This window comes from Hyperolius riggenbachi, chromosome 1, assembly GCF_040937935.1.
Source record: "Hyperolius riggenbachi isolate aHypRig1 chromosome 1, aHypRig1.pri, whole genome shotgun sequence".
NCBI lineage: Eukaryota > Metazoa > Chordata > Amphibia > Anura > Hyperoliidae > Hyperolius > Hyperolius riggenbachi.
Genome location: NC_090646.1, coordinates 625766460 through 625782530, shown reverse-complemented (window position 1 = coordinate 625782530; position 16071 = coordinate 625766460). Strand labels below are relative to the sequence as shown.

Sequence of the window (16071 nt, the reverse complement as noted above, 5' to 3'; positions counted from 1 at the left end):
AGGCATTTAATATTTTAAAACTATAATGGCCGAAAACTGAGAAATAATGAATTCTTTCCGTTTTTTTTTCTTATTCTTCCTGTTAAAATGCATTTACAGTAAAGTGGCTCTTAGCAAAATGTACCCCCCAAAGAAAGCCTAATTGGTGGCGGAAAAAACAAGATATAGATCAGTTAATTGTGATAAGTAGTGATAAAGTTATAGGTTAATGAATGGGAGGTGAACATTGCTCGGATGCATAAAGTGAAAACGACTGAATTCTGAAGTGGTTAAAGTGAACCCAAATTAAAAATACCAGATTTCAGAAATAAAATCTATTTTCTAAATTTATAATAATAAATAGCAGCCTTTTTTCATCTGCATGATGACAAATATAAAATATTTTACATTTATTGGAGGAACCCCTCCCTTCCTTTCATATTGCCGGCAAATAATCCGGCAAACTGGCGGAGTAGGTGGTGTCCGGCAAAGGAGGAATTGCTAATGGCTGCCACCTGTATAACTCTGGTTATGAAAAGAAAAGGGTGAAAAGCATGCACTGAAATGCTCATAGGCTTGAAGGAGTGTTTATTTATCTTTATATGTGTCAGAGTGGTGCAACTAAATATTTTGAATTAAAAACCTTTTTGGTTTGGGTCCGCTTTAAGGGAACCTGAAGATACTTTAAAAACAAAAAAGTGTTTCACTTACCTGCAGCTACTGCCAGCCCTTTGCAGCCGCCCTGTGCCCATGGTGTCCTGGAACGATCCTCCAGTTCCCCGCTGCTGCTAAGTTTCAGTATCACCAACTTGCAAGTCAGCGGCCACTGTGCTTGCGCCCTCGCACAAGTCTCCATCCTGCACAAGAGGCGATTTCTCTTCCTGAGCAAGATGGCGATGGCAGTGACAAGGCGTGGGGCCAGGGCTGCGCTGAGGCAGTGGCTAAGCGACTGGCCACTCGCCAAAAACAAAACTTAGCCACGGCAGGGGACTCAAGGATAATTCCAGGACAGTGTGGGCACAGGGCGGCTGCAGGGGGCTGGCAGAAGCCTCAGGTTTCTTTTAATAGGGGGACGCTCCCCCCCCCCCCCCTTGGTGATAGAGAGGGAAGCCTCTGGAGGGATCCAGAAGTTTCCCTCTCCTCAGGTAAAGCTAAGTACACACTTGAAAGATTAATCACAGACCAATTTTACCCCCTTCCATGTAGTATGAGAGCCATACTCTACTGTGTAGAGTCTACACAGTCTATTCTATTGAGCTGAAATCCCCATCAGATAAAAATCTTTGCAAGATGTACACATTCAAAAGATCAGTATCTGCAAAAGATCAGTTCCTGCAAAATGCATTCATAGTCTATATCTGCAGATCTCATACACGCCTTGTTTAACAGACAATCATCTGCCGATCAGACAGTCATCTGCAGATCTGAAGATCCATCCTGGTGGATCTGATCTGTAGATGAATGTCTGTTAAACAAGGTGTGTATGAGGATCTGCAGATATCATAGACTATGAATGCATTTTGCAGATACTGATCTTTTGAAAGTGTACAGCATCTTGCAAAGATTTTTATCTGATGGGAAGTTCAGCTCAATAGAATAGACCAGTGATGGCTAACCTTGACACTCCAGCTGTGACAAAACTACAAATCCCATCATGCCTTTGTCTCCCTGAGTTATGCTTAGAGCTGTCACAGTATTGCAATGCCTCATGGGACTAGTAGTTCCACCACAGCTGGAGTGCCAAGGTTAGCCATCACTAGAATAGTTATAGTTAATCTTTCAAGTTTGTACTTGGCTTAAGTGTCTAATTTTTTGATTTTAAAAACTTTCAGGATTCCTTTCACCCCCCTGGCGGTAAGCCCATGCTGAGCACGGGCTATGCCGAGCAGGAGGATTTCTCATGCCCTGCTGGGCCGATTTGCATAATTTTTTAACTTTGCTAGCTGCGTGTGCACTCTGATCGCCGCCGCTCCGCACTGATTAGCCACCGCTCGCCACGCCGCCCCCTCCCCCAATCAGTGCCAGGCAGCGCTAAGGGGTGGATCGGGACTCCCAATGTCGTCAGTGACGTCATCCCGCCCGTCACCATGGCGACGGGGGAAGCACTCCAGGAAATCCCGTTCTTTGAACGGGATTTCCTGATCGCAGATCGCCGCGATCGAAGTGGGCGGGGGGATGCCACTGCATGGTGGCTATCATGTAGCGAGCCCTGGGCTTTTTTTTAAAACTGCTGTGCTGCCCCCTGGCGGTTTTTAATAGACCGCCAGGAGGGTTAATCCTACTGTTTCCACCTCAGAGGACAGGCTTTTCTTCCATGAAGACCACCTCTGCTAAGACGTCTTCAGTCTGTAAATGGGTGCACCTGGTTCATTTGGTTTCTTCTAGATTTAGAGTTGATAACCGTGTTGGCATAGCCTCACATTTATACTGTTTGGGGAGGAAAGTAATTGTTTTTAATATAAGCTTTATTTATTTTTTATTCTTCACAGATCAGATAACTCAGAAAAAGCCTCAGTTTTTTGCCCAGACGAGCTTGATGGCAGTTTCCAAAGGTCAGCCTACGGAGCCAGGAACGGTAATTTCCAACCTGTCAGCGACTGCTGCCGAGTTTTACCCTGCCGGGTACTCTGTTGAGTGCAATGTGAGTGGCTTTTCTGCTGCATGTCCTTTCTGAGCATTGGTGACTCCCATTTGCTGGGTGGGCATGTACGGGGGGGCTACTCAATTCACACCGGTTATGTGTTCCAAGAGGGAATCGTGTAAATCAGATGTTGTCTACATTAAAGGACACCTGAACTGAGAGGTATGTGGAGCCTGCCATATATATTTCTTATTAAACAGTACCAGTTTCCAGGCGTCCTGCTGATCTGTTTGGCGGCAGTAGTGGCTGAATTACACACCAGTAACAAGCATGCAGCTAATCCAGTTACACTAGGTACACAAGTTACATTTTTTTCCAGTCGATTCTGCTCTTCGATTGATTTTTCAATTAGTTTTTCCGCTTGATTCACTTAGCTTTTTTTTTAAAAATCCATTTCCATTCACTTCTATATGAAATCTAGCCGCAAAATGATCGAGAGTAATATCGGACATGACGGAAATTATCAATCGAACGCAAAAACGTAACGCGTTTACCTAGCATTAGACTTCAGTCAGAAATACTTAATTTATTGTCTAAAGCTACATACACACGTCCAACTAAACTGCCTGATTATCGTCTGACTTCAGTGTGTTGGACGATAATCAGGCGTATTTAGGCGTGCAAACGACTTGACGAGCAACTGATAACAGACGTTTCATCCCCAATCCAACTGTCGGATCTATGTTGGCCTATGGTGCCTGATATTGTGCACTTGGTCCATGTATACAAATCGTTTGAACGACTTGTACTAGTTTTAAATGCGTAGTCCATCTTGCGCATTATGTAAATGAGTTGGTCGTTTGTCCGTCTAGACGTGTGGGCATAAAGGTCGTGGAGGTCATCAGGTCGTCGTGTGCATGTTGGGCGTGTGTATGAGCCTTAAGGTGGCCATACACTGGTCGATTTGCCATCAGATTCGACCAACAGACAGATCCCTATCTGATCGAATCTGATCAGAGAGGGATCGTATGGCTGCCTTTACTGCAAACAGATTGTGAACCGATTTCAGCCTGAAACCGATCACAATCTGTTGTGGTGGTGGTGGTGCTGCCGCCGCTCCCCCCCCCCCCCCCCCCGCCGCATACATTACCTGCTCCGCCGGCACGACTCCCGGGTCTCTCTCCACTCTTCTTCTCCGTCTCCGCTCTGGTCTCTGGCCCCAGCATGCTTCACTTCTTCCTGCCCGGCAGGAAGGTTAAACAGTAGAGCGCCCTCTACTGTTTAAACTTCCTGCCGGGCAGGAAGAAGTGAAGGCATGCCGGACACCAGAGCGGAGAAGAAGAGCGGAGACGAGCGGGAGCAGTCGCGCCGGCGGAGCAGGTAATGTATGCGGCTCTATTGCGTCGGTCGTCGGGCACTCGAACGCCGCTAGCGATGCGCTCTTTACCCGCGGGCGATCGACGGTTATTTTCCGCACGGCGCGATCGACGGGATCGGACGAAATGGATCGAAATTCGGCATGTAGCGCGAACGATTGGCAGCAGATTCGATCCCAGTGATCGAATCTGCTGTCGAAACGGCTGTAAATCGGGCCAGTGTATGGCCAGCTTTATGGCTGATTAGATTAGATGATCAGCAGGACAGCCAGGCATTGTGTATTGTTTAAAAGGAAATATGTCAACTTCTATATCTCTCAGGTGTCAGGGAACCTGAAGTAAGAGGGAAATAGAACCTGACCTATTTATTTTAAGCAATACCAGTTGCCTGGCAGTCCTGCTGATCCTATGCCTCTTATACTTTTAGCGATAGACCCCGAACAAACATGCAAATCAGGTGTTTCTGAAAATATGAAACGATTAGCTGCATGCTTGTTTTAGGTGTTTGGTTGAGACTTTACCGCAGCCAAAGTGATCAGTAAGACTGCCAGTTAAACAGTAAGACTGTTTAACTGGGGTTGTAACTGGGTATTTCAAATGTTAAGAGAACACAGAGGCATATCCTATGCGCTATGACATGCCTCTGTGCCTTTGTATTGCCGCCTCAAAGTCCCCCCGGGGTCTGCTGTGCCTCCCTGTAAAAAGCGATAGGCTAGCGACAATCTCCTCTCTAGCCGTGTATTTTCCTCCATCCTGACATTCTAGCTGGGCTTTCCCGCCTCTGTTCCCGCCTACTGTGAGCTTCTTCCTGGGTCGCGGCTTAGCTTCCGATTGGAGGAAGCTCACAGTAGGTGGGCAGCGGCGGGGAAGCCCAGCTAGAATGACAGGATGGAGGTAAATACACGGCTAGCGACAAAGAGATTGTTGCTAGTCTAGCGCTTCTTACAGAGGGGCACAGCAGACCCGGGGGGGGGGGACTTTGAGGCGGCAATACAGAGACACAGAGGCATTTCATAGCGCCTAGGGTATGCTTCTGTGTTCTCTAAACATTTTAAATGCTCACCTCAGGTTCTCTTTAAAATGAAATAAATATGGCAGCCTACATCTAGCTCGCTCTTCAGGTTCACTTTAAATAATGGTTTACTGCTGAAAATCATAATAGTTGCTGAAGTTGTGTTCCATATGCATATTTAAATTTTTTCCTTTTGCAAGCTTGACCAAAAGAAGAAATCTTATGTGCACAGCCATTGGTACAGGGAGTTCACAGGTCCAAACCTCTGTGTATTTTGATAAATATAGTTACAAGACACAGAACATGTATATTGCGCGTTTCTCCTGGTGGACTCAAAGCGCCAGACCTACAGCTACTAGAGCACACTCACTAGGCACTAGCAGTGCTAGAGAGTCTTGCCCAAAGCCTCCTTACTGAATTGGCACTGGCTTACTTAACAGCCACAGTTAAGCATGGTCCATAAGAAAAACTTACCTCCATGTCTTCTGTCGTATTGCTTCTCTCCGTATTCTAGTTTCAGCAGGCCATACACACATTGAAATTCCCCACCCCCATTCGATTTTCTCGCTTATTTGATTACTCTGATGGAATCTTTCAGGAATCTATTGCACCATTTCCGATCACTCGATCAATGGGCTTTAGGGCCTTTTTCCACTAGCCTGCGATTTGCGATTTGCTTCTGATCACAAATCGCAAGGTACATTAAACTAATGGAAACTGCAGCAGCAATTTCCATTAGTGCGATCCGATTGCGATGCGATTTTGGTCAAAGCGCAATCGTCGTCCTGCTGCGTTTTGTATGCGATTGAGCTGGACTATAATGAGTATAGTAGCTCAATCGCATGGTGGAAATTGAAACGCGATTGCAATCGCGATTGGCATCGCAATCGCGATCGCATTTCATAGTGGAAAAGGGCCCTTAGCATTGCACTGTATCAAAAACCCTGCAAGACAGGTCCGATCAAATATTTTTATTTTTACCGATTTCCTGCTCAAAACTATCGAGGAGCAATGTTCTATGTGTGGGATGAATTAATTGAAAACAATCCTATCTGTTTCTGATCAGAGCATTATCAATTGGATAGGAACAACAGCTCATAATTGAGCCTTTTTTTGGCTAGCTTTACTAAATACACCTCCTTTACCAGAAGCCAAAAGGCTCTGGTAAAATGAAACCTGCACTGGGTAGGGAGAGAAAATTAGATACTTACCTCTTCTGTCGTTCTCCGCTGCCAGCCGCCGGTCTTCTCCTACTTCTCCCGATGTCGTGGCGACTCTCCTGACCTTTACCCTGGATTATCTTCACTTCTGCGCATCGCATAATGAAGGCCAGAAGTACGCACACTCCCCCGCCTCCTCCGTCCTAGCGTCTGCACTCCACTGAAAAGCAAGCGTCAGACGCTAATCACTTAGATGCTAATCACTTAGGCCTCAATTCACTAAGCTTTATCAAAGACTTTATCAAACGTTTGATAATTTACCTCATGGATAAACTCTAACTTTGAATTCACTAAGGTGTTATATATTTATCGAATGTTTTATCGATAAAACGTTCAATAAATCTATAACACCTTAGTGAATTCAAAATTAGAATTTACCCATGAGGAAAATTATCAAACGTTTGAAAAAGTGTTTGTTAAAGCTTAGTGAATTGAGGCTTTAGTGTCTGATGCTTGCCTTTCAGTGGCGCGCAGACGCTAGGACAGAGGAGGCGGGGAAGTATGCGTACTTCTGCCCTTCATTATGCGACTGGCAGAAGCGCGCAGAAAAAAAGACATCTTGCGCAATTTGTCAGTTTTCTCTGACAATTACATTAGCTGCTGTAAGGCAAGGGTCACACTTGTCTTTCAGTTTTCTGAAAAGTTTTGAAAACTGAAAGACCAGTGTGACCCCTGCCTTAGTGTAGTATAGCTGTGAGAGCAGGGTCAGTCTCATGGGCAGCACTTTACATACAAGGTGGCAGAACTTGTAGTCTTCCAGTTTGGGAAAGTCTTTGCTGTCCGAATTGTTGTGAAAGATCAGAATGTCAGAGAAGAAACATATATGAAGTGTCATTGGAATGAACATTAGCTAGGAATAATGTTTGTAATTTACATCTTTTAATAATATTCCCGGAGGTGAGGCTCATGTCCTAATCAGTCAATTCCTGCACTAAAAGCCGCCGCAATCATTCATCAAAAGTTTAAAAAAAAATTCCACAAAAGAAGAATTGATCAAAGTGACAGTCGCACTGAAAACTTTTTTTTACTTTTCCTGTAGTGAAGTGTAAAAGAACAACTGAAGCTAACGTGATATGGAGGCTGCCATATTTATTTCCTTTTAAAGTGAACCAGAGACAAAGCATCCTCATGTATTTTACCATGTATATCAGTGGGAACATTAAAGTGAATGTTTACCGGTTTAAAAAAGAAAAAGTCAGATACTCACCTAAGGAGAGGGAAGGCTCTGGTCCTAATGAGCCTGCCCTCTCCTCTCCCGGTGCCCGGTCCCGCGCAGGATCCCCCGTGGCAGTATTCGACCAGTTCGGTCAAATACTGCCACTTTCGCATGCCGAAGGGAGCTTTCGGAAGCCTTCGGGAGCACTCGGGCTCCCGAGGACGCGGCCGCTCCAAACTACGCATGCGCGAGCGCCCTCTATGACGCACTCGCGCGTACGTAGTATGGAGCGGCCCGTCTTCGGAAGCCTGAGTGCTCCCGAAGACCTCCGAAGTCCCTGTGGCGGCCGACGCGAACGGGGGAGCCAGCGCAGCACCGAGGGCACTGGGAGAGGAGAGGGAAGGCTCATTAGGACCGAGCCTTCCCTCTCCTTAGGTGAGTATCTGACTTTTTCTTTTTTATTAGCGGTACCCATTGGCTTTAAAGAAAACACCTACCCTGCTTTCTGTTTCATTCTGCACTGCACAGCTTGTTTCTCATCAGACCTGATAAAATCCCCGACTGAGCATTGTCTGGCTTTGCTATAATGACTCGGCTATAATGATTCCTGCGCAGAACCATATTGAATGCTCAGTCTGGGATTTTATCAAGGCTCATTAGAAGCAAGCTGTGCAGTATTTTCTCTAATGTTCCCACTGATATATATGGTAAAATACATGAGGGTGCTTCGTCTCTGGTTCCCTTTAAGCCTGGCTGTCCTGTCGATCCTGTGCCTCTAATACGTTTAGCTATAGACCCTGAACAAGCATGCAGTAGATCAGGTGTTTCTGACATTGTCAGGTCTGACATGATTAGCTGCATGCTTGTTTCTTGTGTGAGTCAGACACTACGGCAGCACAAAAGATCTGCATGGCTGCCAGGCAACTGGTATTGTTTAAAAGGAAATAAATATGGCAGCCTTCATATACTTCTTGCTTCAGTTGTCCTTTAACCCCTACGTAACTATTTAACCCCGTGTATCACCTACACTTGGCATTCAGCTTCATGGACATCTGTTATGGCTGCTGCTAATAGCGATTGGATGCAATCCCTAGGGTGACAGTTAAGGGACCCAACACTGTACAGCTCTGAGGTCCCCAAATTGTGCTCCCTAGCGATCGCATCCAATTGCTACAGACCCAGCCTGGCGATAATGGTACGCTACATGTGCCAACTAGTGATGAAATAAAGGTAATTTATCCAGTTGTGTCCAGTAAAATTGTAAATGGTACCTGCTATCTGTTATCTAAATCTACTATGCATGTACCAGCTGTATTTATCACATTTTAGGCATACATCTAGGAAAAGCAGAGAGCCAATTATATCTGCAGGGAGGAGAGAATGCTGGGAAGCCTTTTACACAGGGAGCTTATACAGTGTTGTTAACGAGGAATCATGACTGTTTTAGAAAACCATACCTGGATACAGATTGAATTGGAGATGCAGTTTTAAGATTTATCCTAACTCAGGAAAAACTACGAGTCAGATCCCCTCACAAAGAGAATTCCACACATTTTTCTTTGCACATCTGAAACACTTTTCAGGAAGTTTTTTTTTTTTCCTCTTTGAATGGCTGTGAGAACTAGCTCAAGGTTGTAACGCTGATATTGCCTTCCGCTGTATTACTAGTGGGAGATTAATAAACAGCAGCAATATAGTAAAGGTGGCCACTAACTGTCCAATTTCTAGCGAAAAATCGTTCAAGCGATCAGAAATTCTGATCGGATTGGTTGTAAATAATCTCCATTGGTGGACACAATCGATTATGAACGAGTGAAAAAAAGTCACCTGAATGAATTTTCGTCTAACCAAAATTTGGATTTTCTTGTTGGTTGTGATAGAGAGGAAGTAAAGATTGGTTCGTTGATGGTGTAGTGAACGATTTATTACAATACTTCACTTCCAATCAGAATTTCTGATCGTTCGAACGATTTTTCGCTAGAAATTTGTCCGTTAGTGGCTTCGGCCCCATACTACATTTACCAGCAGTTACCATACTCTACAGGTGCTATCTACTGAGAACAATGGCAGTCATTTGTCTTTGTAAAAGCTGCAGCCACTAGGCAATAGTTGTAAATCATTTGGGAATATCCTGCCTCTCTTTTATATCTGTAAGGCCTGGTGCACTCCAAGAGCGCTTTTGAAAACGCTGGAGATTTGAAAAGCGCTTGGCTAATGTATTTGAATGGGATGGATCACACCAGAACGATGTGTTTTGTTTTTATTTCTTCCTGCAAACGCGGGTCCTGCAGCATTTCTGCTGATTTCTAAGTTGATTCATCCTCAATGTTAAAGTGAACCAGAGATGAATAATCAAAAAGATTTTATACATACCTGGGGCTTCCTCCAGCCCCATGCGCCTGGATCGCTCCCACGCCGCCGTCCTCCGATGTCTGCAGCTACGAGAACCGAGTCCCCGCACTTCCGTCAGTCTGATCCAGTCTGAGCGTAGGCCCCATGTACTAAGCCCCAATACTAAGGGAAGTGCGCTGTTTGCGTATCTCTGCAGCAGCCACTGGAGAGATACGTAGAGGGCGCACTTCTCCTGCGTAGGCTGGCTCCAATGACGTAAGTGGCGGGGCCCGGTTCTCGTAGCTGCAGACATTGGAGGACGGCGGTGTGGGAGCGATCCAGGCGGATGGGGCTGGAGGAAGCCCCAGGTATGTATAAATCTTTTTGATTATTCATCTCTGGTTTCCTTTAAGTATAGGAAAGTTGAAAAGTGCTAGATCAGAGCGATTTTCCAAGCGTTTTTGTTACATAAACAGTACACTAGCAGTTGTACTGTATAAAAAAAAAAAAATAAAAAAAAAAACTACACAAAAACACTCAAAATCGCTACGTATAAATAGAAAATCGCTAGGCACATGCCCATAATCGCCTTAAAAAAATCACTTCAAAAAGCGCTGAACATTGGCTATTACGCTAGAATTTTTTGGTGTGCACTGGCCCTAAGAATCCAGCCTGTGATTTAGCTTGCCAGCAGTCACAGTATACAGAACCCTCTGTTTGCTTATCCTGTTGTGTAGCATTAGACTCCTTCACATGACTGTTACTGCTGAAGGCAATTTATGAATGTTTGTACTAAATGCCTTTTGCTGAGAAGCAGAAATGGAAAACGTTTTCCATAATGCATCTGTAAATCGCATAATTCTCTTATCACAGCTGATGTACAGGTAAACATAAATGAAATGTGGAACTTTTGCCCACTGTGGCTTTTTAAGTATTTGCTCAAGGTAAAATAAATAATACATGTCCATGTTTGCAGTAGTCACTGCCTCTACTTCCATTGCCATTTCTTGCACTTAGAGAGGGGTGCTCAGTATTAAGACAATTGAATGCGAGTGATATGGAGGCTGCTATATGTATTTCCTTTTAAACAATACTAGCTGTCTGACAGCCCTGCTGATCTATTTTGCTGCAGTAGTGTCCTGAATCGCACCAGGAACAAGCATGCAGCTAATCTTGTCAGTTCTGATAATAATGTCAGAAACACCAGATCTGCTGCAAGCTTGTTCAGGGTCTATGGCTAAAAGTATTAAAGGCAGAGGATCAGCAGGATAGCCAGGCAACTGGTATTGTGGAGAACAAGTATGGCAGCCTCCATATCACTATCATTACAGTTGTCCTTTAATGTATAGACTTGGTGCCCCCCATAATTCTAGCTATTCTGTATGGGAGGGGGAGTCTCTTGGTCTGTCAGGGTTAAAGTGGGATGGAACTCCCTAAAGTGAAATATGACTGCCTACTCTCAGGTACATAAAAAGAACATTTGAAAGCTGTGTGTGAAAACCATTCCTTTCAATGCAGAGAGCAGTAAGTTTGTACTAGAAGCTCTCTGCCTGATCTCTGCTGAAGTGACTCCACGATTGCCACGGTAATGAGTCTGTTCAGCAGAGCAGGGAGTGAAGGAGGAGCAGAGTGAAGAGACCAGGCAGAGAGCTTTTTCTGGCCAGCAAATATTACATTTGCCAATTAGCATAGCAGTATAATACTCTCTGCATTGAAATAAACATTTTTTACACACAGGAATGCTTTCAAATGTTTTTTATGTACTTAAGAGTAGGTAATTATAAAGGAACTGTCGTGGAAATCTTAAAATTTTAAAACGCATACAAATAAGAAGTATGTTTCTTCCAGAGTAAAATGAGCCATACATTACTTTTTCTCCTATGTTGCTTTCACTTACAGTAGGCAGTAGAAATCTGACATTACTGACAGGCTTTGGGTTAGTCCATCTCTTCATGGTGGATTCTCGGCATGGCCTTTTATTCTTCTTAAGACATTTCCTGAAAACGATTTATACAAAGATACTGCCCAGTCTCCCTTCTCACCATACATTTTTGTTTTGGCAGTTGGATGGAGCAACTGCCATTTCCTAAGTGCTTTTAGAAATAAAGAAAACCCTGAGAAGCCCCTATGAGAAGATGGGCTAGTCCAAAATCTGTCGGTAATGTCAGATTTCTACTAATTACTGTAAGTGACAGCAACATAGGAGAAGAGTAATTTATGGCTCATTTTACTCTGGAAGAAACGTACTTCTTATTTTTATATGTTTACATGTATTTTACATTTTTAAGATTTTCGTAACAGAGGTCCTTTAAGTTGCGGTATACCCCCTGCCCCAAATGCCAAGACTATTGATTAGTAGACCATACTGTATACTCAATCCTGGTAGATCTCAGCAGAAATGTATCAAACATCCAAACTTTGAGGGTTTTATAGTGTAACACTATATACAGCCCGATCACTCCTACAACTCCTGCCTGCTTACATGAAAATTTCCCAACATGCTCTGTGTTACTTTTCATCAAACTGTTAAGAATCTGTCAAAAGTGAATATCAGTCAGCTAAAGCGGGCAATAGATGACTGTAAGAACCAGTCAGAAAAATTCGCTTGTATCTGCCTAGTATAACACCCTTTCCTAGCTCACAGTCCAGGCTATTCTTTAGAATAAGTGAGAAGTCACTGGTAGATGCATATACTGTATGTACGGGACTTTTTTTTTTTTTTAAGGGAACCCGAGAGGGAAATGTCTATTTTCTTGTAAACATTGCCAGTTGTCTGACAGCCTTGTTGATATTCTGGCATAAGAAGTGTTTGAGTCAAAACCCTGGAACAAGTGTATGGCTAATCCAGTAAAACGTGAGTCAGCTGAATCGGAGTACCTGATCTGCATATGCTTGTTCAGGGTCTGTACAAGATCAGCAGGGCTGCCAGGCAACTAGAATTGCTTAAAGGAGAACTGTAGTGACAGGTATATGGAGGCTGCCATATTTATTTCCTTTTAAACAATACCAGTTGCCTGGCTATCCTATTGATCCTCTACCTCTATTACTTTTAGCCATAGACCCTGAACAAGCATGCAGCAGATCAGGAGTTTCTGACATTAGCTGCATGCTTGTTTCTGGTGTGATTCACACCTAGTGCAAGCAAATGGCTCAGCAGGGCTGCCAGGCAACTGGTATTGCTTAAAAGGAAATCAATATGGCAGCCTCCTTATACCTCTAACTACAGTTACAGATATATGTTCTTTGTTCCTGTCTGTACTTTCTACAAGTACTCTTACCAAGGACTAGTTTTAGTCTAGAGGCAGAAGATCTGCCAGATATCAAGGTAACTGGTATTGTTTAAAAGGAAATGTATATGGCGGCCTCCATATCCCTCTCACCTCGGGTTCCCTTTAAGAAATAAATTGGCCTGCTAACTATGTCAACTACAGGGTATGGGAGTGTCTTTTTACCTTTCCTGGCGTTCACTATCTGCCAGCTCTTTGTACCAGAATCGGTACATTTTTTTTTTCTTTTTGTGCGTTTCTTTATATTGTAAGCATTTTTACGGACCGCTTGTAAGTTGTAGCCTTGCAAGCTGTTCACAAGCGTACATATAATATAGAAAGATTGCTTAATTTTTTTTTAAATTGTATTAAAGGGAAGGTCCAAGCTTAACCCCCCCCCCCCCCCTCAAAAAAAAGATATACTTACCTGGGGCTTCTTTCAGCCGCTGGCAGCCTATCTGTCCCTCGCCGCAGATCCACTGCCAGCCAGTGGTCTGGGCTCCCCTCCGTTGCAGATGCCGTCTGGTCGGCATCTTCTGCCGTGTGCTCAGTTGCGTTCCCATCGCTGGGTGGGTTCTGCGCAGGCACAGTACTTCTGCGCCTGTGCAGCATGCTCCGGGCTACGTGAACACGAGCAGCGCGCCTGCACGCTTGCACGGGCGTAGAAGATGTCAGTCGGCAACGGAGGGGACCCCGGGCCACCTACTGGAGGCGGAGCTGCGGCGAGGGACAGATAAGCTGCCAGGGGCTGGAAAACGACCCAGGTAAGTAGATGTGTATTTTTTTTTTATCCCAAGCTCGGATGTTTACTTTAAAGAAAGAAAAAAAAAATTTTTTAATTAACTTTTTTTTTTTTTTTTTTACTATGTTTGCTGATATGGGTAGTAGCACTGCCCATAGACTTTCTTTTTTACACTGGTTTTACATCTACGGATGTTTGTATTGAATCCAATACAAAAAAAATTAGAATTTACCACCTGATGTGATGCCACTGCATGCACCCGACACCAGGGGATGCAAGCAGTGTCATCATGAGCACACACCAGGGGGCATGTTATCCCCAAGGGGCCGCCACAGAAGAAGGGAGATCACCGCCGAGAAGACTCCATAGAAGTGATCGTAGAAAGCCGAGAGTATTTTGAGAGGAGTTTCCGAACACCAACCAGTGATGCTGCAGGTAAGAATGGGGAACTGCTGGACGAGCCTGACTTGTCCATACCATCAGCTATTTGTGTATGGACAAGTCAGGCTCGTCTATACCGCTAAGAAGGTTAAAATACCTTTTTTTGGAGGAGGGGGGGTGGCTGGATAGTGTAGTGGATAAGGGTTCTGCCTTTGACATGGGAGACCAGAGTTAGAATCCTGGCTAGGGTCAGTACCAATTCAGTAAGGAGTTCAAGGCAAGACTCCCTAACACTGCAGGGTGGCCTCTTGAGCGTGCTCTTGGTGGCAGCTCTTGAGCGCTTTGAGTCCGACGGGATAAAAGCGCTATACGAATCTTTGGATGATTTTTTTTAAAGAGGAGCTGTTAGGTATAAGGTCTCAGAGAAAATAAACCCATATATCAGTAGCTAAAGATTGGCTGTACTTACATTACATATGCATTTCACTGTCCACGTTTGGATTTCACAGAATTTGTATATAGTATATGCAGAGATAGATGCTCCTGACAGCTCATGGCAGGCTCCATGTTTGTCTGTCAAATGTGTCGTCATGTCCTGCCTGCTTCCTGATCACAGATAAGCTCCTACTTGAACAACACAGTGTGCAGTGAATATTAATGAGCCATGTGGCTAGGAACAATAGCTGACTCCTGCAGAGTACTCTGCCCCGAGATTTATCAGTGCTACACGCTGGACTGATTACAAGCTTCTGTAACGTCTCATTAGCAGCCGAGGGGAGGGCCCCAGAATGCTTTGCAGTTTAGTATGCGGCTTGCGGCTTTATGGGTCTATAACAGACTTGCTGATAAGCACACATCAAAGGTAACTGAGATTTTTATCTTCACTAATGGCTTTTGAGCTTCCTTCTAAACTGTTTAACACAGGAGAATAGAGGTTTAAATTAGCTTCTGCAGCCTGACAGTTACTCTTTAAGTGTCTCATAAAAGCAGAACTAGTCATCTAAAATAAGCTACAAACTGCACCCATCAACCAGTTATGAATGTTTATAAACCTCATTTAGAAAAAAGACTTCTGTAAGCTAGAAGCTAATTATCATTTCTAAGGAACCCTGACTACCTGGATTTTGCCCCGCTTGGCGGATCTCTCAAGTCCGCTCTTATCAGCTGAACGACACTACACACGCCCGATTTGAAGTCCGAACGACCGGTCGTTTGGATGTCCAAACGATGGGCCGTTTGCGCAAATAAGACGTGTGTATGTACCTTTTTATCCTTTAATGCTTAATCCTTTTATGCTAAAATCAGACATTGAGTGGTGCAAAGTGGTAATCCAGGTAAGCAACAAGGTGCGTACACACGCACTACTATAAGGAACGACGAGTCTGTCAGATCCTCCCGCTGGGCGGGCGTTCCAGCAATAGACTGTACACACGCTCTACTATCGCTGGAACGCCCGCCCAGCCGGGAGGGTCTGACGGACCCGTCGTTCCTTATAGTATTGCGTGTGATCGCACCTATAGATACCATGGTGATCTAAATTATTTACCTGACCTACAAAAATGTAATGGCACATAGATGCTTTAAAGAGAACCCGAGGTGGGTTCTAAGAATCCTAATAGCAGACAGAATCTGGCTGAGCATATAATCACCAGCCTCTGTTGCTATATATCGTCCCTCCAGGGCCCCCCTGTGCTCTGCCCCCCATAAATCACAGCCGCGCTGTCCACACGAAGTGTGTCACCAGCCGACTGTTTACAATTGCATATCAATCTCCGCCGCTCCCCCCCTCCTCCATAGCTCCGGTCCCCGCCCGTGTCCCTTCCCTCCAATCAGCGGGGGAGCGGCGGAGATTGATAGGCAATTGTAAACAGTCGGCTGGTGACACGCTGCGTGTGGACAGCGATTTATGGGGGGCATAGCAGAGCGCAGGGGGGCCCTGGAGGGACGATATATAGCAACAGAGGCTGGTGATTATATGCACAGCTAGCCTCTGTCTGCTATTAGGATTTTTAGAACCCACCTCGGGT

At 44.6% G+C, this 16071-nt stretch overlaps 1 protein-coding gene across 3 annotated transcripts in view; it reads left to right on the top strand.

Annotated features, from left to right (window-relative positions):
• The window catches only part of PAIP1 (poly(A) binding protein interacting protein 1), a 50071-nt gene that overhangs the window by 10763 nt on the left and 23237 nt on the right, over nt 1-16071 (top strand). For 2 of the 3 annotated variants that reach the window (XM_068251210.1, XM_068251211.1), the window contains exon 2: nt 2469-2620. In XM_068251210.1, the coding sequence (XP_068107311.1) occupies nt 2469-2620 (152 nt within the window). The remainder of the gene's footprint in view (nt 1-2468; nt 2621-16071) is intronic. The other variant, XM_068251212.1, reaches the window with a different exon arrangement.